The sequence below is a fragment of the Heptranchias perlo genome, chromosome 10 (assembly GCF_035084215.1).
Source record: "Heptranchias perlo isolate sHepPer1 chromosome 10, sHepPer1.hap1, whole genome shotgun sequence".
NCBI classification, from domain to species: Eukaryota; Metazoa; Chordata; class Chondrichthyes; order Hexanchiformes; family Hexanchidae; genus Heptranchias; species Heptranchias perlo.
Window position 1 is genome coordinate 6039863 of NC_090334.1, and position 27934 is coordinate 6067796.

At 45.4% G+C, this 27934-nt stretch overlaps 1 protein-coding gene across 2 annotated transcripts in view; it reads right to left on the minus strand.

The window, feature by feature from the left end:
• Positions 1 to 27934, minus strand: part of LOC137326255 (transmembrane protein 87A-like) — a 53038-nt gene that overhangs the window by 3592 nt on the left and 21512 nt on the right. The window contains exons 11-18 of one of the 2 annotated variants that reach the window (XM_067991176.1): positions 22557 to 22627; positions 16410 to 16516; positions 14765 to 14823; positions 13008 to 13111; positions 9693 to 9766; positions 9365 to 9426; positions 4171 to 4223; positions 753 to 783 (exon numbers count right to left, since the gene is read on the minus strand). In XM_067991176.1, the coding sequence (XP_067847277.1) occupies positions 753 to 783; positions 4171 to 4223; positions 9365 to 9426; positions 9693 to 9766; positions 13008 to 13111; positions 14765 to 14823; positions 16410 to 16516; positions 22557 to 22627 (561 nt within the window). The remainder of the gene's footprint in view (positions 1 to 752; positions 784 to 4170; positions 4224 to 9364; positions 9427 to 9692; positions 9767 to 13007; positions 13112 to 14764; positions 14824 to 16409; positions 16517 to 22556; positions 22628 to 27934) is intronic. The other variant, XM_067991175.1, reaches the window with a different exon arrangement.

Genomic DNA, 27934 nt, shown 5'->3' on the forward strand with positions numbered 1-27934 from the left:
CCCCCACACACCACCAAACATCGCCCCCCCCCCCACACACCACCAAACATCGCCCCCCCCCCCAACACACCACCAAACATCGCCCCCCCCCCAACACACCACCAAACATCGCCCCCCCCCCACACACCACCAAACATCGCCCCCCCCCCCACACACCACCAAACATCGCCCCCCCCCACACCACCAAACATCTCCCCCCCCCCCCCCACACCACCAAACATCGCACCCCCCCAACACACCACCAAACATCACCGCACCCCCCCAACACACCACCAAACATCACCGCACCCCCCCAACACACCACCAAACATCGCCCCCCCCCCCACACACCACCAAACATCGCCCCCCCCCCCACACACCACCAAACATCGCCCCCCCCCCACACCACCAAACATCGCCCCCCCCCCACACCACCAAACATCGCCCCCCCCCCACACACCACCAAACATCGCCCCCCCCCCCCCACACCACCAAACATCGCCCCCCCCCCACACCACCAAACACCGCCCCCCCCCACACCACCAAACATCTCCCCCCCCACACCACCAAACATCTCCCCCCCCACACCACCAAACATCTCCCCCCCCACACACACCACCAAACATCTCCCCCCCCACACACACCACCAAACATCTCCCCCCTCCACACACCGCCAGACAAACACCCCCCTCCACACACCGCCAGACAAACACCCCCCTCCACACACCGCCAAATACATCCTCAAACAAATTTTTCATGAATCTGTTTATTACCTCGTCTGAGTCTAGTAGGGCAGGAAGTGCACTGAAAGAAAATAAATAAAGGTTAGTCAAGAATAGTAGAGGTACTGGGTACAGTATAATCCTGCTACTGTGGCTGGTATCAGTGTTAACCAGACTATCGCCAAGAGATGGTCAAGCATAATTTTTTACAACAGCAATGGCAGAACTGCCAGCACAAAGCCTGCTTTTAACTTTTTGTTTAAGAACGTAAGAAATAGGAGGAGTAGGCCATATGGCCCCTTGAGTCTGCTCGCCATTCAATAAGATCATGGCTGATCTTCAACCTCAACTCCACTTTCCCGTCCGATCCCCATATCCCTTGATTCCCTTAGTTTCCAAAAATCTACTTATCTCAGCCTTGAATATACTCAATGACTGAGCATCCACAGCCCTCTGGGTTAGAGAATTCCAAAGATTCACAACCTTTTGAGTGAAGAAATTCCTCATCTCGGTCCTAAATGGCTGACCCCTTATCCTGAGATTATGCCCCCTAGTTCCAGACTCTCCAGCCAGGGGAAACAACCTCAGGATCTACCCTGTCAAGCCCCCTCAGAATCTTATGTTTCTGCGAGACCACCTCTCATTCTCCTAAACTCGAGAGTATAGGCCCATTCTACTCAATCTCCTCATGGGACAACCCTCTCATCCCAGGAATCAATCTAATGAACATTCGCTGCACCGCCTTCCTTAGATAAGGAAACCAAAACTGTACACAGTACTCCAGGTGCGGTCTCACCAAAGCCCTGTTCAATTGTAGTAAGACCTCCTTACTCTTGCACACCAACCCCTTTGTAATAAAGGCCAACGTGCCATTTGCCTTCCTAATTGCTTGCTGTACCTGAATGCTAATCTTGTGTTTCTTGTACGAGGACACCCAGATCTCTCTGAACACCAACATTTAATAGTTTCTCATTTTAAAAAGAATGTTTTTCTATTCTTCCTACCAAAGTGAATAACCTCACATTTCCCCACATTATACTCCATCTGCCACCTTCTTGCCCACTCACTTAACCTGTTTATATCCCATTGCAGACTCTGGGTCCTCCTCACAGCTTACTTTCCCACCTAGCTTTGTATCGTCAGCAAACTTGGATACATTACACTCGGTCCCTTCATCTAAGTCATTAATATAGATTGTAAATAGCTGAGGCCCAAGCACTGATCCTTGCGGCATCCCACTAGTTACAGCCTGCCAACCTGAAAATGACCCGTTTATCCCGACTCTCTGTTTTCTGTCCGTTAACCAATCCTCTATCCATGCTAATATATAACCCCCAACTCCATGAGCCCTTATCTTGCACAACAACCTTTCATGTGGTACCTTATCAAATGTTCACACTTGTTGTGAAACATAGACTGTCAGTGAGCCCTTTTAGATAGGAAACCAGAAGGCCAGTTAGAAGCACTCTGTGCAACATGAGTGGATGAGGAGCGAGGATGTGATCACACATCCCTGCTCACATCATTGTGCAGCTGCTTGTGGTCCAATGCAGCGTATTGTTAACATTGGCGGGCATTGTGATTGCAGGATTACAAGCCAAGAAATCCGTAAGCTTAATGTATTTTAAAAATAAACCAGTCACGCTGCCCCAGTGCCTCAGTTAGCAGACGTCTTATCAAGGATCTGTTCTAAGTCACTAGGATCATCCATCAGTTATGCTTCTGGATATATAGTTTCACTCAACTCACTCTGTTCAAGAATTTTGGATACTTGTTTTAAAGTCTAAAATAATGGACTTGGAATGAAACTCTTGCTTTCTTGGTAAAGAACACCGCTGTCAGAATGACCGAAGTCAGGATGCTGAGAGAGAAACGTATGTTTTAGCCAGAAGAAATGGAGCCTTTGTAAGATTATACCTGAAGTAACTGATGAACAATGCGGACAATTGCAGAGATAAGGAAGCAAGGCCTGCAAATTTAAGAGATTCTTTGATATTTGAGAATTAAAGAGCAGATTTTGGAGAGGAAACCATATAGAACAGCTCATTCTACAAGGGTTTTCAGGAGAACCACGGACGACATCAGAATAAGACGCTGTAGAAAAGGAACCTTTGTTTTCTGATCAATTCTTTGTCTTGAGTTGTACTCGGTTGTATGAAAAGTTACTACTTTCTGGTACAAACGGTCACGTTAATTGGACTTGAAGGTGACGTGAAGAAGTTTTCTTCTACATAAAAAGAGTACTGAAACAAGCAATATTTTCACCGCATCATGGAAAAGGCATCAAAGGTGTGCACACAGGCATGCAATCTAAAGGAAGTCAATGAACTCCCTTTAGATATACGGTAGAATTAAATTCTTTGCTACAGTATCTCACTTGATTTCTTAGCCTGTTGTATTCTGAATGAGAAAAGCAATCTTACACTGTGGTGTAGTAACGGTTCATTCTGACTGTTTGCTTTTCTGTTTTTTCTCCATCAACGATCTCCTCCACATATCATCCAACCCTGTCCACTCTTCTGATCTTCTATTGTACCTTCATCAACTTCCTTTAGATTGCATGCCTGTGTGCACACCTTTGACACCCTTTCCATGATGCAATGAAAATATTGCTTGTTTCAGTATTTTTTTTATGAAAGAAAACTTCCTCACATCTCCTTGAAGTCCAATTAACAGCTACCACGACTGGTCATGATTTCACTCTGTCCTCCTTTGGTATTCTTGGCCTATCCCTTTAGAGTTCAAAATGAAACTCTCACATCTCCTCCATCGCTGAAGCTTGTTCCGAGAAGCTTGATCATGCCAAGTACTCTTCAATCTCTAAGGCCGCAGATTCTCAAGACTCAAAAGCAGCTCCTTTATCTGGGTAGGCTCCTCCCTGCACTCTGGAACAGGGTACGAAACAAAACTGGTGATCCTCTTCTCATCTCTAGTTTCCAGCTTTTTCTCATGGTGCTGAAATCAAGATTCATCACATAACTGCCTACTCTAACTCACTCTCTCCAAGGACCTCACCATTGGAAATTCTCAGCTCTCAGTCTTCCCTTTCACTTCAGTCTACAGGATTTAAAATCCAAGCTCGGTGTTGCTTCAGCACAACTTCCTGATATATCTCATCATCTTTCCTATTTTTTTTTTTACCTTAGTGGGTGGCATCATTTGGGAATTTAGGTCCATAGTCCAGGACACCACCGACAACTGTGTACTGTGCCATTGCAACGGCTGAATTCCATGGTCATTCTTATAAAAGAACAGATTCCGAGGAAATTGTGTTTTATTTTCTAAATGCTCACCAAAACCTTGCAGTGGTATTCCCATCTCTTTCCTACATTCCTCCATATGATGTATACCGATACCCTTTCCTCTCACTGAAAACAGCAGGGAGTGTGGAAATAACATCGATTGGTGCATTTGAAGGCTTACAGCCCAATGATAAAGCTTGTAACTAGTAGTAATGAAAGTCACTTACACATCTGCCATGGAAGATGGGACATTCTCTTCAACCCACTTCAGATCTTCATCCTGTCAAGAGCAGCAACAGTTTTGATGAGTTTCAAGCCCAACTAATTAGCATGAAAGACAAAATCATTCAGTGGGACTGCAACTGGACAAGTAGGTAGCAGATGAAGTCCAACGTGGATACGATTTTAAATGATTTAGAAAGCTAATCCTTGCCACTGCTTATCTTTTGTAACTTAAAAAGACCTTATAAATTATCTTAAAGGCATTAATTTGTTAAAGCCAGTCAGCACAGATTTAGGAGATGCTGGTCATACTTAATGCTGGCACTTTGCAAAGATGCTGCTGACATGATGGACAAGGGAATTACAGCTGTTACTATATACTTGGATGTGGTCTGGGGTTCCCCAATGATCTATCCTTGGCTCCCTCTTATTTCTCATATACCTGCTGCCCCTTCGGCAACATTATCTGAAAACACCTCAGGTTCCACATGCACGCTTACGACACCCAGCTCTATCTCACCACCACCTCTCTTGACCCCCCCATTGCCTCTGATTTGTCACATTGCTAGTCCAACATCGAGTATCGGATGAGCAGAAATTTCCTCCAATTAAATAATATTGGGAAGACTGAAGCCATTGTCTTCAGTCCCCGCCACAAACTCTGTTCCCTAGCCACCGACTCCATCCCTCTCCCTGGCCACTGTCTGAGGCTGAACCAGACTATTCGCAACCTTGGCCTTCTATTTGACCATAAGCTGAGCTTCCGACCCTGTATCCCCATCACCAAGACTGCTATCCTTGTACCCTCCGTAAACTCGAGCTCATCCAAAACTCTTCTGCCCGAATCCTAACTCGCATCAAGTCCCACTCACCCATCAACCCTGTGCTCATTGACCTACATTGGCTCCCGGTCCGGCCACGCCTCGATTTTAAAATTGTCACCCTTGTTTTCAAATCCCTCCATGGCTTTGCCTCTCCCTATTTCTGTAACCTCCTCCAGCCCTACAACCCTCAGAGATCTCTGCGCTCCTCCAATTCTTGCCTCTTGCGCATCTCCGATTTTAGCGACCGTGCCTTCAGCTGCCTAGGTCTTAAACTCTGGAATTCCCTCCATAAACCTCTATCTTCTCCTTTAAGAGGCTCCTTAAAACCCACCTGGACACCTGTCCTAACATCACCCTTTGTGGTTTGGTGTCAAATTTTACTTGATTACGCTCCGGTGAAGCACCTTGGGGTGTTTTACGACCTTAAAGATCGCTATATAAATGCAAGTTGTTGTCAAAATTGCATATCAACATAGTAAAGGCAAGGAGTCGATGAACTTGAGGGATAGCATGCAGCTAAATAGATACTTAGCACAAAACCAACAGGGTAGCCATAATGAGAACTTTCCAAGCTGGTTACAAGCGGGATACCCCAGAGGCCAGTTTTGAGACCGTTGCTATTTTTAAAATATATGACTTGAATGACTGTCTTTTAAGAAAAATCTTCACATTTGCTAATACCACCAAAATAGGAAGCAGAGCAAATTCTAAGAAACAATGTAACTGATTGAGAGGGATCTGGATCTTTTATGTAACTGGTCCAAAAGTGGAAGTATGTGTTAAATGGAACAGTCCTAAAATGCACTGCTCAGGAGAAAGGTGAACGATTACTGTGGCTACGTTTATGTAACTATCTATTCCCAGGCTGGTCTGATCATTCAGAGGTCTCCATTCCTCTGCCATACAGACCTGGAAAAGCATCAGCTTCAATCACCACCCTGTCCTGGGCTAGTTGATCTCAGCCATGTAGTGGCAAGGCACTATAATTGGTTGCAGTTCCTTTGTACTTTGGGGGGAGTGAGAGGAGAGAAATTATTTAGGGTTCCACTCATCAGTGTACATACAGTAACCCTTACTCAACCTGCGCATTAGTGACATTTAGCGAGATCAACTTTGATGCCTATGCTGGCATTCACTGTCTGGGCTCGCATATAAATCATGGTTCTGAGGGTCACCAATGCCCATGGAATGGCATCTCAGGGACGGAGTCATGAGTTCAGAAGGGGAAAAAAATTTGGAAGAGAAAGAAATAATCAAACTGTAGTACGTAAGATAATGGGCTGAAATTACAGGGTGTTAGAGTAATGTTATTGTACAAAGGTTTGAGCCAAAACTGCAGATAGAGCACGCGCTAGTACCAGACGTTAACAAGCTCCAGCTGGAGCACTTTGGGCAGCTCGAGCTGAGTTTACTGGGGTGGAGATTTTACTTATTTCATCTTGGCCATCTCAGCATGGTACGTCAGCTACTAATTTTTGTTAGAAGTATTTTTAAGGCACGATGTAAAGGGCAAGCTAATTCAGTTCTCAAATCAAGGCATTAGAGCTATTACTTCTGGTATAAGGGTATTTTATTTCCTTCATTCTAAACCCTTCATGCAAACAGCCCATATTATTCAGATACTATTTTTAAAAAATTTAAACTTCATGACTTATCATTAGATCAGCTCTTCACAACAGTGGTCTCACTAACAGCCATTTTGAATCATATTTGACTACTGAGTGCGCCTGGGGGAGGCTCCGCTGCATTGAATATGCTGCAACATAATACCCATCAGGGTAGGTAGCGATTTATATAACGTTGGCATGCTATTCTACCATGGGGATATCGCCACTGAGCCAAGCCTCGCCCTCACCTGATGTCCATGCATTCCAGCTTTCTAGCAGGATTCACTGGATGGCAATCAGGAGTGGGAATCCTTGCGAGGTCAGACCTCTCCAAGGCCCTCCTCTCCTCTACCCAATGTCTGTGTTCAATTAGTTTAGTGGCCACCCACTTCAGTTTCTACGGAACGGGTTAGGCTGTACTGCTCTTTCCTCTGAAAAGTCGTCTCACGGTCTGGTTAAGAGATGAACTGACAAAACTCATCCTACGTACAGCTGATGGATTTAGGTGTCCAGACCGTTTTGCAGCTCGAATTTAATGTGCACGAGCTTGCAAGGAGTGTCTCAACTACTTTAAGTCCATACAGCATCATGATGCACCTTGGAAAAGGCCACGGACCACTCAAGTAAAAATATTCAATTGGAGGGCCAATTTCAATGGGATGAGAACAGATCTGGCCCAGGTAAATTGGAATCAAAGATCAGCAGGCAAAACTGTAATTGAACAGCCTTTGAAGAGGTGATGATTCGGGTACAGACAAGGTACATTCCAACGAGGGAGAAAGGTAAGGCAACTAAAGCCAGAGCTCCCTGGATGACAAAGGAGATAGAGAATAAGATGAAGCGGAAAGAAGGGGCGTATGACAGGTGTCGGGTTGATAACACAAGTGAGAACCAGGCTGAATATAGAAAGTTCAGAGGGGAAGTGAAAAAGGAAATAAGAGGGGCAAAGAGAGAGTATGAGAATAGACTGGCGGTCAACACAAAAGGGAATCCAAAAGTCTTCTACAGGCATGTAGACAGTAAACGGGTAGTAAGAGGAAGGGTGGGGTCGATTAGGGACCATAAAGGAGAATTACTCACGGAGGCAGTGGGCATGGCTGAGGTATTAAATGAGTACTTTGCATCAGTCTTTACCAAGGAAGAAGATGCTGCCAGAGTCTTGGTAAAGGAAGATATAGTTAAGATTCTGGATGGGCTAAAAATTAAGAAAGAAAAGGTACTGGAAAGGCTAGCTGTACTTAAAATAGATAAGTCACCTGGTCTGGATGGGATGCACCAGGAAGGGGGGAAATTGCGGAGGTACTGGCCATAATCTTCCAGACATCCTTAGATACGGGAACGTGCCAAAGGACTGAAGAATTGCAAATGTTACACCTTGTTCAAAAAAGGGTGTAAAGATAAACCCAGCAACTAGAGGCCAGTCAGTTTAACTTCTGTGGTGGGGAAAGTTTTGGAAACTATAATCTGGGACAGAATTAACAGTCACTTGGACGAGTGTGTTGATTAGGGAAAGCCAGCACGGATTTGTTAAAGGCAAATCGTGTTTAACCAACTTGATAAGAGTTTTTTGATGAGGTAACAGAGAAGGTTGATGAGGGCAATGCAGTTGATGTGGTGTAGATGGATTTTCAAAAAGCGTTTGATGAAGTGCCACATGGTAGGCTTGCTATTAAAATGGTGGCCCATGGAATAAAGGGGGCAATAGCAACATGGATACAGAATTGGCTAAATGACAGGAAACAGAGTAGTGGTGAACGGTTGTTTTTCGGACTGGAGGGAGGTATACAGTGGTGTTCCCCAGGGTCAGTGCTGGTACCACTGCTTTTCTTGATATATATTAATGACTTGGACTTGGGTATACAGAGCGCAATTTCAAAATTTGCAGATGAAACAAAACTTGGAAGGGTAGTGAACAGTGAGAAGGATAGTGATAGGCTTCAAGAAGATATAGACAGGCTGGTGGCATGAGCAGACATGTGGCAATTGAAGTTTAACGCGGAAAAATGTGAGGCAATATAAACTCTAAAAGGGGTACAGGAACAGAGAGATCTGGGGGCACATGTGCATAAATTGAAGATGGCAGGACAGGTTGAGAAAGTGGTTAAAAAAGCATGCGGGGTCCTGGGCTTTATAAATAGAGGCATAGAGTACAAAGGCAAGGAAGTCATGATGAACCTTTATAAAACACTGGTTCGGCCACAACTGGAGTATTGTGTCCAGTTCTGGGCACCGCACTTTAGGAAGGATGTGAAGGCCTTAGAGAGGGTGCAGAGGAGATTTACTAGAATTATGCCAGGGATGAGGGACTTTAGTTAAGTGGATAGGCTGGAGAAGCTGGGATTGTTCTCCTTGGAACAGAGAAGATTGAGAGGAGATTTGATAGAGGTATTCAAAATCATGAAGGGCCTAGACAGAGAGAAACTGTTCCCATTGGTGGAGGGGTCAAGAACCAGAGGGCATAGATTTAAGGTGATTTGCAAAAGTACCAAAGATGACATGAGGAAAAACTTTACAGTGAGTGGTTAGGATCTGGAATGCACTGCCCGAGGGGACGGTGGAGGCAGATTTCAATCATGGACTTCAAAAGGGAACTGGATAAGTACTTGAAATGAAAAAATCTGCAGGGCTACGGGGATAAGGCAGGACAGTGGGACTAGCTGGATTGCTCAAGCACAGAGCTGGCGCGGACTCGATGGGCCGAATGGCCTCCTTCCGTGCTGTAACCTTCTATGATTCTTTAAATCAGCAATGTCTGCTATCTTACTCACCACTTTATTAGGCTTTGCAGTGCCATTGGACTCTGCTTTCGTACCTCTCATCTTCATTCCCTCTGCAGAAAATATATAGATACAGTTGCCACAACTTTTTAAAACTGAATATAATCACTTCTTCCTCCATTTCATTTCCCACTGAAGATCTCTTTCTTCATCTGATAACTGGGTAAAGGACCTTTCAACCCCACTAGTGTTAATCCAACAAATTAAGGCAAAAGTGGTCAACATTTTTATTTCCCCCAACCCCTGCCACAATTTAATCCTTACTCTTCATTTGTTTTACTCTAGAGTTTGGGTTACTAAATTGATAGGCTCTGCTTACCAAAAGCTTCATTGAGCATTGGCTCTTTGAGGTCATCATCATAATCCTCATCTGCAAGAGGGGAGAAGGCAAACCTGCAAAACAAAAATAGTCTTTTGTTAGTATTAGTAGATCTACTGTGGTGTTGGTCAGTGAATTAGAGATCATCCTGTTGCAAAGGAAAATGTTGGTATGTGGAAGTGGGGGAGGGTGCACTTCTTTACTGAAAGGATTAGGGAAGTAGTTTGTAAGAGATCTCTTCAGAGACAGTGAAGTGCTTTTTTGATTAGTTCCTGGAAAATAAATGTTTTTCTTACCCACTGCAGGTAAGTAAATAAATTTGTTCCTCTCACATACTATTGCTAAATCAATAAATGTCGACATTTAACATGGAAAAGCAGTTCTACCTTCACTGTCCAGCTGCTTGGGGTGTGGTTTATAGAGCAGGCACCAAAAAAGTTATAAAATTAATACATAAAATTTATTAAACTAAATTGCATCCTCCCTTCTTTACCAAATATCTCCAACAATACTTGGTGTTATTAAAAGGTGCTGCTGAAATAAACTTTTAAATTGAGAACTTTTATTCAGAACCTCCCCCCAAACTTGAATCACGGTACTTCCAGAATTTGCCACTTATATTTACTGTCTCTCGATATACAAGAAATGCAGCTTCCGTAACCATTTGTAATTACAAAATATAAATAAAACTTAAAACAATGATATATCAAATTGCAAAATTTAATTAGTCACGTTACATGCTGCACCTACTAAATAAACCCCTTCAAAATATAACATTCGTTTTCTCAGCTGTACAGCACAAAAAGTTGAAAGTTCATATTTTACCTTGTTTTGATGTTTTTAAACCAAAAACAAATTCAGTTACTTTCACTGTTGCTAAAAACGCTTTCCTGGCTGTTCTCCCTCCCAGTGCTTCTCCACTGCTGGATGGGGGAGGAAGAAGCAAGTCCTGGCTTACTCTGTGTATGACCAGTCTTGCTTCTGGGAGTTGTAGGTACAGGTCCACGTTGGGAGATAAAGTCTGCTCCCTCAGTGAGGCTCGTCACTTGACAGATGATAACTCTGCTATGTTTATGAACTCAAGACCTAGGCTTCTCAGACGCACAACCAACAAAAAGCATTAAACATTTTAAACAGGTCACAATGCTGCTGTATAGGCAAGTTTAACATAAGGTCATCAACCTGAAACGTTAACTGTTTCTCTCTCCACAGATGTTGCCTGACCTGTGTGTTTCCAGCATTTTCTGTTCTTATTTCAGATTTTCAGCATCCATAGTATTTTGCTTTTGGTTGAGGAAAGTTTAATCGTTCTTTTTGTAATTAGCAATGTTTGTTACAAATCTTAGTTCAGCAGTGAAGTCAGTTTAAGAGTTCAATATAGCTGCCAAAACAATTTCCAAAAAATATTTGGAGCCGTCTCACCGACTCCCCTTTTATTATTGGCATCTTTTGCTGTCTGATGTTTGGTTGTTTTCACACGTCCTCAGAGGTTGTTCATTGGAACATTATGGCCTGGAAATTGCTCAAGAAATAATGGCGAGGCTTACAGGGCTCACCGTTATTTCAGGGCAAATGGAAGACCGAATTCCGGTGAGCACGCATGCGCAGTCAAAAGCAGAAATCGCTCTGCCATTTGCCCATCTCATTTGAAAGCTTAGCGTTAGTGATCTCGCTGGCTGCACTGCCCAGCTGGAAACGAACTAATCTCTCCATTAAAAAAAAAGGTACGCTGGGTGTTTTTTTTAGGTCTAAACTAACTTTTAATGGTGTGGTAAGTATTAATGACTGCCAAACAACCTTTCTGGCACTGAAAATTAACTTTTAAAAATGTGGAGTCTTATTCCTCCCGATATTAATTGTTGAGGACATTTAAAAATATTTTTAAATTTAAAATTTTTTAAAAAAACTTTTCTTTATCTCCTTTACCTCCATCTTTTAATGTCACCCTTTCTTTATTTTGCTTTCTCTAACTAATTTTTTTATAAAAAGAGAATTTACTAATCGACCTGACACTTCCTGGTTCTGACTGCGCGGCTTGTCAACGATGCTACCAGCTGGTTGGTTGAAGGGAGAAAGAGCTCCGTCCCCTGCTCTCACAGCTCAGAAGGCTGGGACAGGCCACTGCACACCTTACAGGTCTCCATTAAAGCAAATTGGCGCCCAGAAGCCCGCAAAAAGTTTACAGGTGAGTTAGTCACTTGCGAGCGCCGTCTGTTTGCCACTCATCGTAATTTCCCAATGTACCTGCTTTGCCCATTATTGATTGGTACACTGACTAACTGGTTGTAATTGTCACTGTTTTATGAATGTGAAATTTCCACCATTCAAATGCTAGGTTTGTATGTAGAAAAACGTGACCACCAAAGTATGATGAGCGAAAAGAGAACTACACAAAAAAGGTATATACAGATATAAAGAACCCTGGATGAAGGGCTGAGGCCCCAAGTACAGGAAATCACTGCTGAAAAGTGATGGAGAGGGGCAAGATAAATCAGGAAGTACTCTGCAACACCTTTAGACATTTAAAGCAGTGCAGATTGTAGGGGGAAGAAAGGAATGAATGATGCAAGGGGTTCTGCAGTTTTGACGGCTTGGTAATGATCGCGTTAACTCGGTATCCGAACCCCCGGGCAGACGGGACGGGGGCCCGGTTATCCGTACCCCCGGGCAGACGGGACGGGGGGGCCCGGTTATCCGCACCCCCGGGCAGACGGGACGGGGGGGCCCGGTTATCCGCACCCCCGGGCAGACGGGACGGGGGGGCCCGGTTATCTGCACCTCATCTTTGTAGGCCACATATCTCACACTTGAATTTAAAGAATGGGCAATCTAGCCGCCATCTCCTCAGCTTCTGCCACCTGTGTTTTGTGGTCAGCCTTCAAGAAATTAATGTGGAGTCAAAACCAAAGAATCGCCAGCAGATTTTGATGCAGTTCCAGTTAGCCAGGTACGGAGTTACAACCTGGCTGAGATCAGCAACTTTTCACTGGGGGAATGAGATCTCATTTAAAAAAAAATTTCCTCAGATTCTCTGCTGCATACATTATTTCCCAACCTCTGCCCATACTATTTTATAACCAGGCGCTGAAAGGCGTTGGAATAAAGGGGATAATTTTCCTGTTAAGTTTTCCTCCTCCTCTATGGGGATATTCTACGGCTCTGCTCGTGTGTTGCCATGTTACAGTCCAGCTGAAACCACTTATGGAGTAACCCACTGTGATGTACGTTTGCCACCCATTCATCCCTCAATACCCTGTTTATCTTCAGCTGGGGCAAGAGGAAAAAAAATCAGGGCCAAAAAAAACGCACTAAAACCTTTGATTGTTTGCCGATGGTCTCCACAAGATCATTATGACCAGTAGGATGACGGAGAATAGCAATCGCCAGAATGCATCGTCTATCCACCGCTCTCTCCAGTCCTGCAGGAAACACGGAAGGGAAGGAATCAAAGTGTTGCCTAATACACTCATGATTTCATTCAGTTTTTCTTCTCTCTTCCTGAAGATGCTCATTCAGATATAGTTCCACAGGTATAGCAGACCCACAGGACCTCTCTGCTCGGGTATAGTTCCACAGGCACTAGCACCGCCCCCCCCCACAAGTACTTCAATTTCTGATAGGTAGGTTTCAGGGTAGCTGGGTTTATTGATGAGTTACTCCAGTCTCCTCAATCTTCCTTTCTCTCCTTCAGGGGTCGGAGTGGAATTCCCCACAATCGGCTCCAGTTTTGTTTTAACCTCTCCCAGTAGATTGCATGATTGAGGTGGTTTGCTTGATGGTGCCCCTGGGCTGGATAATGTCTAGATGGACCAGAAGGACTTTGCCTGTCCCTTTACACATGCTCGAAGGCCATCAGATAACCTTCAGCAGTGAGAACCCCGCCAGATTTGCCTCCCACTTCCCAGTTCACAGACAATGAGGCCAGTTATAGTGAAGCAAGTGCTGCCCTGTTTGAGATCAGCTGACTCAGCACAGACCTGAGATAGTCCACGGTACCTTCTTGGACTATACAGCTCGAACCACACTGGGTGGTACATTTGTCACGGGGGGGTGGGGGGAACTACTTTGCCCACACTTTCAATTGCGTAAAAGTAGATAGCCTCCTACTAACGAAAAGCAATACTAAACTTCAACTTCCTTCATTTACATTCCTCTTTAAATGAGTGCTCACTCTCAGAAAACCTCTTCAGTGAGGCCCAGTGAAACAAACCACAAAGCCTGACTGTCTCTGATATCAGTGCTGTTCCAAGTCCAGTCAATCCGAGGTGCAACAGCTGCATTGGTCTGAACCAGGACACACCAGGAGCTATCTAGTCTGGGATGTATTATTTAGGGGTACTGTCACAATGCTTCTGAAGTTAATAACCTGTAAAATTATAATTTTGAAGAAAAATTGGCAGTTTTGCACTGACCCAAAGCCCTTTCCCTCTCTGCAGCCTGAACCCATTTTCAGAGTGACGTGCAGTAGAGAGAAACACGATAGATTCAATATATCGGGCAATATACAGGACTCCGTGTCAGCATGTAGCAGCCAGGCTAAGGGCGTCCTGCAGCACCAGGTTGATCCAATTTGTTCTGTCCCAATAGAGTTAGTGGGGAGCTGCACTGTATGGGGTGGGTGGTAATGAGCCATACAGACCCAACTCCCAAGACCAGTCCCAGGTCTGTACCGAGTTAGCTGATCTCTGCTGGGGTGACTGTAGGGACGCAACAAATGATGTGAGTGAATGGGGGATAAATGTGCAGGAATCCTGCCCATGATTGCTGTGCAATGAGTCCTGTGTCTATGTGGACATCTGGTGAGAGGAGAGGATCGTGCTTGGCAACAATACCCTCCCCACACAGTCGGCTCACTGCCTTGGCCCACAGATGAAGAATGGCTGCTGGACTGAAGTACCGGAGGCTCTGACATCTCTGCAACTGAACCCAAGAAAGACTCGGCAGCTTCAAATGAGGGGAAACTGGTGGGTCACAGAAATATCAATCCTGTCCTATGTAAAGTCTGCAGTTCATACTTGGAGATTTGAAAAACAAATAACAAACATCACTGCCGAAGTGAAGAGCTTACTTACCGACTGACAGTCTGCCAGCCGGAACTTCTTTGTTGTCCAAATGATGAAAAATATTGATGCTACAGGAGGAAGAAATAAAAAGTGAAATATTAACTTAGTAAAGGAATCAGTACGTTCAGTAGGATGCTTCGGATTCCATCTAATCCCTCTCCCCCAATTGTCAAGATTAATCTACCAATCAAAATATTCTCAAATAATTTCCTCAGAATTAGGGAGGGATAGCTCACAGAGGAGTGGAGATAAAGGCAATAGCATTGGTAACACCACTCAAAATTCATCACTCCTATATCCAACCCTATATACAAGATACCAGACATTCCAATATGTGCTACCCCATTCTTAATGTGAGCCTAGCAAGTATTAGCAAGCTATTCCATAATGGGATTTGACTATCCCTACTAATTCAAGCTGACCTCATCTGATGTACACACACACACAAACACTGGGCGTCACTGCACAGTGATTAGGAATGAGAATGTAGGCTGATTTTTCCCCTCCCTAGCCAAGGAGCTGAACCCCAGCAACAGAAATATCAATCCTGTCCTATGTAAAGTCTGCAGTTCATACTTGGAGATTTGAATATCAAATAACAAAACATCACTGCCAAAGTGAAGAGCTTACTTACCGACTGACAGTCTGTCAGCTGAAACTTTTGTTATCCAAATGATGAAAAATATTGACGCTACAGGAGGAAGAAATAAAAAGACCTGCAGCCTCGCAACAAGCTGAGGTCAGCTTACAGTGCAGACCGGGGACAAACCTGCACCTTTCCTGGTGTGTGTGGCTCAGTTCCACACCAGGTAGTGTGCTTAGCCACTTAGCCTACAGGGGATTCTCTAACAATGCTGAGGTTTAAATAGTACCAAGCACATCTCAGGAAACACCATCGAGATCAGCCAGTTGGTCAGCTGAACGAGACAAACCATCGGAACAACTCATGGATTCAACAACGAGCGTTCCTGATGCTGTAGTACTTGTGCAGGTCAAATCCAACTTCAAATCGCCAGTGGAAGTGGAGATACTCTAACTGTATTGGCAGATTTGACATTTTTAAGAGATTAATTGACTAATCATTTGATATAAGTTTACTCCATTTACAGCAACACCAATTGTGCTGTAGGATATTCAACAAACAGCTACATGTAGAAATCCACCCCCCCCCCACCCCCAGGGTCAGATCTAGCTTTTATATTTAACACCTAAACCCCCATTAACTAGTCCAAAACACTGGAAATGACACAAGTGCAATAGTCTAGGCAAGGCCAATGATTTATAATTTATAGACAATACAATTTTTCTTTCCTCCTCACAGTACACCATGGCTGCCTCCTGCCTATCGACATCCTCATTCAGCCAGGAGGCGGCACAGCTTAGGCCATACAATTAGGTACAGCTATCTGAAGAGCTATGAGAGGAGGTGAACTTCCAACAGGCTAGGATTGTTCTTGCCAATTCTTCTACCCAGTTGAGATAGGCGTACTCCATTGCTGTACAACCCACTATTTAACTGGTCGTTCTTCCTTAAAGGCCAGCAATATCAAAGCGAGAGTGAATTTCAGAAGCCCTTGTATCAGGAATCCAATGCTTCACCTGTACACAATCAGGCCACCTAACAGACACCACTGCAGAGTGTTTTTAAACTTACCTATGACAGCAAAGATGAGTGTGTTTGTGAAATGTCTGTATAAGGAGAGTTTCACAACGTTCCTTCTCAGCTTCAGCATCTTCATAGTCTGGGACAAGCTGATGAAGATGTGTCGTCAGTTAAGGAAAATGGACAGAATACAAAATACAAAATAAAAAATAAAAAATCCAGATGGACCCTTTGTGGAAACAAAAACACCAACCATCATTCTGCTTAAACAAATGCATGCAAGTTAACAGTCAGGATCAATAGTAATAGTGTACTGGTTGGCAAGTTTGCTGGTTAGGTTCCATTTGCTTTGGTGGCATCAAGTTCAAGAAGCTTGAGTATGGTGTACAGTTTTGATCACTTTATCTAAGAAAGGATATACTTGCCTTAGAGGCAGTGCAACAAAGGTTCACTAGATTGATTCCTGGGATAAGAGGGCTGTCCTATGAGATTGAGTAGGATGGGCCTATACTTTCTGGAGTTTAGAAGAATGAGAGGTGATCTCATTGAACTGTATAAAATTCTTAGAGGGCTTGACAGGGTAGATGCTGAGAGGCTGTTTCCCCTGGCTGGAGAGTCAAGAACTAGGGGGCATAGTCTCAGGATAAGGGGTGGGCAATTTAATACCGAGATGAGGAAGAATTTCTGCACTCGGGAGCGTGGTGAATCTTTGGAATTCACTACCCCATAGGGCTGTGGTTGCTCAGTCGCTGATTATATTCAAGGCTGAGATGGATAGATTTTTGGACTCTAAGGGAATCAAGGGATATGGGGATCGGGCGGGAAAGTGGAGTTGAGGTCAAAGATCAGCCATAACCTTACTGAAGACGGAGCAGGCTCGAGGAGCCGTATGGCCTACCCCTGCTCCTATTTCTTATGTTCTTAAGCTTCATATACCAAACAAGTCCAGGAAATTCAATCCTCAAATTCTAGAATGGAGCCACACGCTGCACTGAGACCCCCCCCATGCGGACTGCCCTCCCATCTCCTGGAGAGGTGCATTCCCCCTAATTATATGTAACCCTCTATATCTGATCCTAGTAGCTATTTTTCATGAGAATCAACCTATGGGGCAGTGAGTGTGATGCGTGTTTTGGGAGGTGGCATCACAGCCAAGCCACAATCTACACTATTATACATTATATTTATACATACTAGATAGTGCCAAGTTAGCACACTAAGAATCTGCATTGCACCAACCCGCTCAGAATTATACAATTTCCAACTTTACAATGGGGTAACCCCATAGAGGACAAGAACTGGGTAAAAATACAAGTGCTACTCTATAACAAGGTCCATCCAGCTGTTTTCCCCAACATATATTTAGGATAGACTATTCCTTATTTAGTATTTGTATTTAGGGATGAGCAAAATTTACCTGAAACATTTGGATTCCCTCTGGAAATGCTGCATTTTTTTAAGGTATACAACAGAACCCACACTGGTCAATATGAGCAGGAAATATATATGAGCTCACTAGTTAACCCTGCAGTGCAATCACAGAGCACTACATAACCAGTACCAATTCAAACTAAATAACCAGTACCAATTCAAGGCTGTAATCTATCCTTGGATTTAGATGGCTGTTATAAACTGCTTGTTCTGAATTCCTCATTTACACGACTGCCACGTAATCATTGAGGGATCCACTATTTATACAAGCCATCTGAACCTCGGAGCCAGCTCCAGCTTAAATCTATTTCAATGATGGAATATTGCAGTTCCATTTGGCAGGATACAGAGAATACTCATTTCTTGCTCATGGATTCAGTGCAGTCCAAACCCAGACAGATCAGTAGACTCGATGGCCTGCTCCATGCCAAATTCTACCTTCTCCAACCATGAAGGATATAGTCAGACTGCTAATCCACTTTAAGATGTAGAACATCATCATAGCAGTTAGGGTCATTTAAGGGAGACCTCCATCAGCCTGAACATAAGAGGTGCTACAACTGCATAATTTCCAAAAAAAACAGAACACAGTGGTAAAGCCCCACAAACTATCTCTATGTCTGGGGGGAATTCACTCACGCCCCCGCCACACCCCCCACCATGACATCACTGGCAACTCAAATTCTGTCCCTTTTATGCAAAGGTTCCCTTCACTTGGTGAGCTAGGTTGCTGGAGAAGGCAACAGGCTGTGGAAAGCTGCAACTTGCCCACTGGAACCTTGATGATTTCTCCAAATTCTTCTTACTTCCAAATCTGAGATATCTATCCTTTTCACAGTCCTCTCCAACTACACCACGGTATTCCAACTAATAAAGTAAAAATAACAGCCTTAAAAAGGGGCCATGCCACCACGGTCATAATACCCCAGCAAGACTGGGCAGCTTCAAATGAGGGGAAAACTGGAGGGACACAGAAATATTAATCCTGTCCTATGTAAAGTCTGCAGTTCATACTTGGAGATTTGAAAATCAAATAACAAACTAGGTTACAGAAGAGCTTACCTACCAACTGACAGTCTGACAGCCAGAACTACTATGTTGTCCAAATGAATAATATTGATGCTGCAGGAGGAAGATCTGTACCTCAACTCCATTAACCTGCCTTTACTCCATATCTCAATAACCTTACCTAACAAAATTCTATCGATCTCAGTCTTGAGAATTTCAATTGACCCAGCCTCAACAGCTTTTTGGGGAAGTGAGTTCAAGATTTCCACTACCCTTTGTATGAAAATGTGCTCACTGATTGCACTACTATGTGGCCTAGCTCTAATTTTAAGATTGGAAGCCAAGTAACTGAGGCATAGAAACGTAGTCTGGGTGGATTGTCCCACCAGCATTCTCTCCTATCCTGTGGCAAGTGTATCTTCCTAATAGCACAGTCAACATCCCCATGCAAAGAATCTCTGGGGCAAACCAGCTACTTTCAACTCCATGGGGCAATGCACAGGCAAATACAGGTAGCATTGCCCAAGATAATGTACTTTAGAGATAGAGTCAGAGGGCAACAAGTTCTTCTGTAGGAAAAACTTAAGCTTCATATTTTATAAAAACTTCAAGCGATATGTTGATGTTAATGAACAGGTCCCCCATACAAAGTTAAAGATAGCTGAGGATAATGAGACTAACTTACTCTGGGGGTTAACATGGCGTCATGTGCTAGGTGAGTGAAACTCAAATGGGGGCATTGGCATTTTTCCTCCACATCAGTCATCTAACCTAATTCCACACTCCTGCTCACTCTCAATATCCTTTAGTATTTCTCTTTTTTAAACAGCTGTCTAATTCCCTTTCAAAAGAGTATATGAAACCTGTTTCAAAAACTATTTGTGGCAGAAAATCCCACATCCCAGCCTGTGTGAAGATTTCTTTTCCAAACAACTCCAACTCTGTGATTATCTTAAATTTGTGTCTTGCTGACCGCTGGGATTAAGTCATTATTTACTTTATCATGACCCTTCAACCAATGTATAAGCATACCAAAGTCCCTCTACTTCATTTAAAATCTTGCCATTTGAGGTATACTTTCATTCTCTGGTCTTCATGTATTACTTCATAGTTTTCTACCTATCTGCCCATTCATGTCCTCCTGCTATCATTAACAATCTGTCTATATCCACCAATTTGGTGACATCAGCTAATATTTCAATTCCTATATCCAGATCATTTATGTATACAGTAAATAAGAGCAGCCCCAACACAGACACATGTGGAACACCCCTCATCATCTCTTTATATCTCAGGATGCTTTCTAGAACATCTACCATTTATTTTCTGCCCTCCAATTATCTCCCTATCCAAGTTGCCACATTGCCCTTAATTGTGTGCCATTATCTTTGCCATAAGTCTCTTATGTGGTACCTTATCAAATGCCTTTTGAAAATCCATATAAACTACATTCACTACATTTCCTTTGAAGAATTCCATAATATTGACCAAGCATGACCTGCCTTTCAAAAATCCACACTGACTGGTTCATATTTCTCTAATATTATAGACTAGTAGATTGCTAACTGAAGACCAACTGACCTATAATTTCCTGGCTTATCCATTTATCCTTCTTTGAAGAGGGCATCACATGTGCCACTCTAGTCCTCTGGCATAAGTCTCTTTTCCACAGGATTTTGTAAAATTGTAGTCAGGCCCTCTGCTATTCCTTCCCTCAGGAACTTTAGATGTGAGCAACCAGGTCCCTGTGATTTGCCTACCTTTAGTACCATCTTTGTATAATAATTGCCACTAACTGTACACCACCCACCTGCAATCCCAATGTCCATTTGCTATGTGAAAACAGAGGCAAAGGCCTCTGCCATTCCTTTACTCTTCACTTTAAGCGTGCCGCCACCTCCTCCTCTTCACTATTCTACCCCTACCCGACTATCCTCTTTACTAGTGTGCCTGTAGAAAGCCTTATTGCCCCTTTTTAAAAAAAGCTCATAATCCCTCTTAGGCTTCCCCGTCTCGCTTTAGGTACGTTTGCTATATTTTTTATATTTGTCCTGGCTTTATCATCTGCCCTAGAAGCACCAATTACTTTTTTTTTTAAAGTTTTGAATCTGATCATTCATGGAACCCTCGCCTTCAATACATTCCCCTTTTTTCCTTACTGGAATATATTTAACTCGTAACCTTTCCATCTGTCGATTTTTCTTCCTATTTAATCTGGGCAAGGTCCCTTTTTAATCTTACTATAATTTGCCTTCCCCCCCCACCGCCACCAGTCAAATATCCCTTCTTCTTCTGCTCTTACACAGAACCTAATTATATCCTGGTCACTGCTTCCCAAATATTCCAGGACTTTTAGGCCATTTACTTGCTCATTTTTCAGAATCAAGCCAAATAGAGTTTCATTCCTTGCAGCAACACATGGGCTGCGAAAACAGTCCTGAACACATAATTGCAAAGTAACTTTCCCTTTCTTTCCCTATTCATTTATTTTTGGATAATTAAGATTTCTTTAAATTATAGCTATCCTGTAAATACTTGATGCTCTCATTTGTTTAGAGTTTTCAGCCTCTATTTCCTTTCCACTGTTTGGCTGTCACTCCCCACTACCGTGACCTAAAAGTAACAGATACCGGACATCACTACAGAAGACTGAAGTCACAGAATACAAGGGGATTATTTTAGTGTTCTGAACCAGAATTATAAAGGAAACCAGGAACTTTCTATATCATAGAATTCCCTTCCTGTGTCACCTCTTGTAACAAAGGGATTTAAACAGGTTAAAAAAAGTTCAAAGATGATTCCCATTAAAGCATGTCTATTACTAAAACAAGAACCAAAGAAAATCAGAAGCACGTCTCTGAAAAAAGAAAAGGCGTCATCCCAGGCTCAAAAACCCATGTGCACGGCCGTCCACTGGGCTCACCTAACTATAAAGGGGCAGTAATAGGTACCAGTCTGTTGAGTGCAATGTGGAGCTAGCAGCTCTTACCTCCTATGCTGACATTGGAATTATACTGTCAGTTTTCTATTGATGAAAAGTACTGTACTTCCTGAGGAATGTTGACATAAAAGTAACTGTATAACTGTCCCAGAACAAACGTACTAGACCAGGTGAGTACTTTGGATCACCCAAACACTGTAGAGTTACAGAAAAGCTAGAAATTGAAAATCTCCATAATCTACAGTGGCTAATTGGCCGTTACATTGGCTATGGCTGGTAGTTACCAGTTGCTGGTTAATGTGTTCAACTGAAAACTGCTCAGCTTTTTAACACCAAGAAAAAGTGCACAGTTAAATTGGAGGACAGGACTGAATTGGCTGTTATGCCACATAATTAAATAGCCCATTGATGTTCTGTCTATGCTTACGCATGGAGAATGGTCACTTGTGTGATGTACCAGAGGACGACAGCCACCTATGGAACTTAGGGGTTTTTAACATGAGATTGAAGATTACATGATTAGATAAGTGATGACAGTATCGATGCTGAGACTCCAGCCATGGGATATCCATGTACGAATAGTACAGCTCACAGTCAAAGTAATGTTGCTAACAAAGCCATACTTAGGTGTTTACCTCAATTAGTGGACAGTTACTTCCCACAGGAGGCAAGAGGTTGAGTAGAGTCCATGAGTTTCAAATTATACACTGTTAGAAGGAGCAGGCTTGATGGGCAGAATGGCCTTTTCGTGATTGAGGGATAAGTAGAAAATAGAACAGAAATCCTTTTCCCTGGAAAATCCCATACCCAGAAAGGATATCCACCAGCAGAGGGCAGTGTCGAGAACAGCCAGAGGGATAAAGGCCAGGAGAGCCAGGTCGAAATTCTCCTAAAAAAAATGGAAGGAAAGGACATGTCAGGTGAAAGCGAGAGAAGGAGGGAGCAAGAGAAAGAAAGGAATGATTCCCAGTTACCGTATTAATTAGCAATTCACAATACAGCAGAAACTTGCACCTTGGACATGTTTTCACTGATCTGTGTCAAAATTCATTGTATGGAATAGAATCTACAATTAACTTCAATGCAGCTATATCCACTTATGGTTTCACTTCACTGGTGCTGCGGGCCCACACACTCTAGGAACTGGAATGAAACTGTACAAACTGATTTTAACTAGGACTCTTACAGCCAGTAAACAGAGACTTACATACTAACACACTGGTCTGGATTTGAACTCATATTCTAACGGTGCAAGGCCAATATCCAATCTACTTCAACATGCAGTCCATGTCATCGTGATCTCTTCACTGTTTGACATTTGTGCCGGTTCAGCTGAGATGAGCATGTTGCCAGGTTTGGGAACTGTAATCAAGCACTCATGTTCTACTACACTACAGAAGACATCAGTTCACCAACAGAGTGATCAGGAAGTCGAGTGATTTTGTTTATGGTCTATTAAAAAATTTGACAGGTTTTAATTTCCTCCCTTCATCTCCCACCAGTGCCCAGACTGATCACACCAGCCGTTAGTCGATAGCTTCACATCTTCCAGTGGAACTTCCCAGTATTCCAATCTAAACATTTTACGCCCCCCGACAGCGCGCACTCACCCCCCCCCGACAGCACCGACACCGCGCACTCACCCCCCCCCGACAGCACCGACACCGTGCACTCACCCCCCCCCCCGACAGCACCGACACCGTGCACTCACCCCCCCCCCCCCGACAGCACCGACACCGCGCACTCACCCCCCCCCCCCCCCGACAGCACCGACACCGCGCACTCACCCCCCCCCCGACAGCACCGACACCGTGCACTCACCCCCCCCCGACAGCACCGACACCGTGCACTCACCCCCCCCCCCCGACAGCACCGACACCGTGCACTCACCCCCCCCCCCCGACAGCACCGACACCGTGCACTCACCCCCCCCCCCCCGACAGCACCGACACCGCGCACTCACCCCCCCCCCCCCCGACAGCACCGACACCGCGCACTCACCCCCCCCCCCCGACAGCACCGACACCGCGCACTCACCCCCCCCCCCCCCCGACAGCACCGACACCGCGCACTCACCCCCCCCCCGACAGCACCGACACCGTGCACTCACCCCCCCCCGACAGCACCGACACCGTGCACTCACCCCCCCCCCCCGACAGCACCGACACCGTGCACTCACCCCCCCCCCCCGACAGCACCGACACCGCGCACTCACCCCCCCCCCCGACAGCACCGACACCGCGCACTCACCCCCCCCCCGACAGCACCGACACCGTGCACTCAACCCCCCCCGACAGCGCGCACTCACCCCCCCCCGACAGCACCGACACCGTGCACTCACCCCCCCCCCGACAGCACCGACACCGTGCACTCACCCCCCCCCCGACAGCACCGACACCGTGCACTCACCCCCCCCCCGACAGCACCGACACCGTGCACTCACCCCCCCCCCCCGACAGCACCGACACCGTGCACTCACCCCCCCCCCCCGACAGCACCGACACCGCGCACTCACCCCCCCCCCCGACAGCACCGACACCGCGCACTCACCCCCCCCCCGACAGCACCGACACCGTGCACTCACCCCCCCCCCGACAGCACCGACACCGTGCACTCACCCCCCCCCCGACAGCACCGACACCGTGCACTCACCCCCCCCCCCCGACAGCACCGACACCGTGCACTCACCCCCCCCCCCCGACAGCACCGACACCGTGCACTCACCCCCCCCCCCCCGACAGCACCGACACCGTGCACTCACCCCCCCCCCGACAGCGCGCACTCACCCCCCCCCGACAGCACCGACACCGTGCACTCACCCCCCCCCGACAGCACCGACACCGTGCACTCACCCCCCCCCCCCGACAGCACCGACACCGTGCACTCACCCCCCCCCCGACAGCACCGACACCGTGCACTCACCCCCCCCCCGACAGCACCGACACCGTGCACTCACCCCCCCCCCGACAGCACCGACACCGTGCACTCACCCCCCCCCCCCCCGACAGCACCGACACCGTGCACTCACCCCCCCCCCCCGACAGCACCGACACCGTGCACTCACCCCCCCCCCCCGACAGCACCGACACCGTGCACTCACCCCCCCCCCCCGACAGCACCGACACCGTGCACTCACCCCCCCCCCCCGACAGCACCGACACCGTGCACTCACCCCCCCCCCCCGACAGCACCGACACCGTGCACTCACCCCCCCCCCCCGACAGCACCGACACCACACTCACCCCCCCCCCCCGACAGCACCGACACCGCACTCACCCCCCCCACCCCCAACAGCACCAACACCACACTCACCCCCCCCACCCCCGACAGCACCAACACCACACTCACCCCCCCCACCCCCGACAGCACCAACACCACACTCTCTCCCCCCCCCCACCCCCGACAGCACCAACACCACACTCTCTCCCCCCCCCCCCCCCCACCGACAGCACCAACACCGCACTCACCCCCCACAATGGTAGACACCATACTTACCTCCTTCGACAGCACAGACACCATACCTACAAAACGCTTTACAGGCAATTAATCACTTTTGAAATGTGGCCATGTTATGAAGGCAAAACTATGAAACTTCAACGCCTAAAGATGATGTACGTTGACGCGCTCATCTAACAGAAGCCTGCTTTGTTGTTCTCAATGGGACACTGATGTTTGAACTGCCCGATTTGAATGTTTTAAATCTATAATCAGCAATGTGATGTGTATAATGTTCGAATTGTGAACCTGACCTTTCCAAGTGCTCTTGCACTATTGACCTCTGATAGTGCTGGAGTCAATTTGTGCTGGGGTACGATGATGGAGTTTTGTTCCTGCAATTGTCATATGGTCAGATCTGATTTTGAAAATTAAACTATTAAATTACAAAGAGGAAATCAATTGTACAGTTAGCATACCTTGATTCTTGTCCTTTTGGATTTCAATATAAAATGGCTCATTTCCATTTTTATTTCCCATTTTTCTTTCCACTTTCTCTGACAGTGCTAAGTTATCATTCCATGGGCACCTCTCCCGTACCTCAACCCAAGTGATAACCCTTGTGCATGAGGCGAGGCAGTGAGTGCAGACTATTTAACTTGCGTGTGGGAGTGGTGGTATCAGGGCCAAGTCCCATTTTATCATCATAGGAGGTCTGTACACTCTCGCCCACATACCTTCCAGCAGGAGTCACTGGACAGTGATTATGGGCGACTACACTTGCTGAATTTTTTTTTGACGTATGCCTGGGGCCATGGAGACCAAGTGCTGTGCCTGAACTCCCACCTCTGCTAGAATCAGCTAACAACAGTGCAAAAATTAATCCTGGGCCCTTGCTGATCCATGTGGCCTTGTACTGTACCAGGCACTGCATCTACCCATTGAGCCATCAGGGGAGCTGCATCAGTAATCTTTTAATAATTTTACACAATAAATGGGAGGATACTGAAAGGGGTAGAGGAAGTGAGGGACCTTGGAGTGCACGTCCACAGATCCCTGAAGGTAGCAGGACAGGTAGATAAGGTTGTTCAGAAGGCATATGGAATGCTTTCCTTTATTAGCCGAGGCATAGAATATAAAAGCAGGGAGGTTATGCTGGAACTGTATAGAACACTACTTAGTCCACAGCTTGAGTACTGCGTACAGTTCTGGTCACCACATTACAGGAAGGATGTGATTACACTAGAGCGGGTACAGAGAAGATTTACGAGGATGTTGCCAGGACTGGAGAATTTTAGCTATGAGGAAAGATCAGATAGGCTGGGGTTGTTCTCTTTGGAACAGAGGAGGCTGAGGGGTGATTTAATTGTGTACAAAATTATGAGGGGCCTAGATAGAATGGATAGGAAGGACCTATTTCCCTTAGCAGAGAGGTCAATAACCAGGAGGCATAGATTTAAATTGATTGGTAGAAGGATTAGAGGGGAGCTGAGGAAAATTTTTTTCATCCAGAGGGTGGTGGGGGTCTGGAACTCACTGCCTGAAAGGGTGGTGGAGGCAGAAACCCTCAACTCATTTAAAAAGTATCTGGATGTGCACCTGAGGTGCCGTGACCTACAAGGCTACGGACCAGTGCTGGAAAGTGGGATTAGGCTGGGTGGCTCATTTTCCGCCAGCGCGAACACGATGGGCCGAATGGCCTCCCTCTGTGCCCTAAATTTGCTATGATTCTTCTACTCTATGATTTAAAATAACAAACTGACTGCAGACATCCATGAAGGCAGACTCTGGTTATACACCATGGTTTGGTTCACATTGTTGGGCACTGTACAATAAATAGTGTGAAATCTGTATCAAAGCAGAGTTCCTGTTAGTTTCAGTCCAGTCTCTTGCTGTGCAGCATTACTGGGGCTTTCAGAAAAAGACAATGCCAAATTATTCTAAAACAAATCATGAGGTTGGTCAATATATGACAAGGAACACATCCAGCAGTGGACTAATTCAATAAAGAGGCATATGTAATCACTGTCAACCCTTTGATGTATCATGATGACATGTTACATGTATCTCACTGTGTTGCTCATGTAAAATGCCCAGATTCCAGGGACTGGCTGGGGCAGTAGGGATAAACATTGGCCTTTCTCCAGAACCTGGATTCAAATCTAGCCCAGAACAGATAAGACTACAACAAAGAAAAGATGCAAATCGACCTGAAGTGGTTTAGCAATGCTGTTTAATGAAACATACTCTTTATCTGGGATTACCAAAAACTTCCTCTTTTAGTCTTATATCATGGATCATAAAAGGTACAGAAAGCCACTGTGGAGCAGCTTTCTGTTTTTAAAACAGTTGTATTAACTTCTTCAGTGGCCCGAATAAAGGCATCGCCCAGAACCATATATAATTGGCAGACCCAGGTTTGCTGCCTGGCCTGTGTTCAAGTAGCTGACCTCATCCAGGGCAGAATTTAGTGTGCTACAAATTGCGTCAGCATCCCTGGGCTGGGGAGGGAAGGGAAAAACAGGGTCAGGATTTCTAATTGTTAATCAGTAACCCCCCCCCCCCCACTAAGAAGTGGCCATGTGTGAACAGGATCAGATTTGGATATGATGTCCTTCAGGTTAGGGTGAGAGTTAGGAGTCTGGAGATGAGCTATGTTATAGGTGGAAAAATACGTACTACATTACAGGGAACTCGTGTGGAGTTTTGGATATAAATCTATCATATACCCAATTACAATCCAGGACACAACCATCAGAAT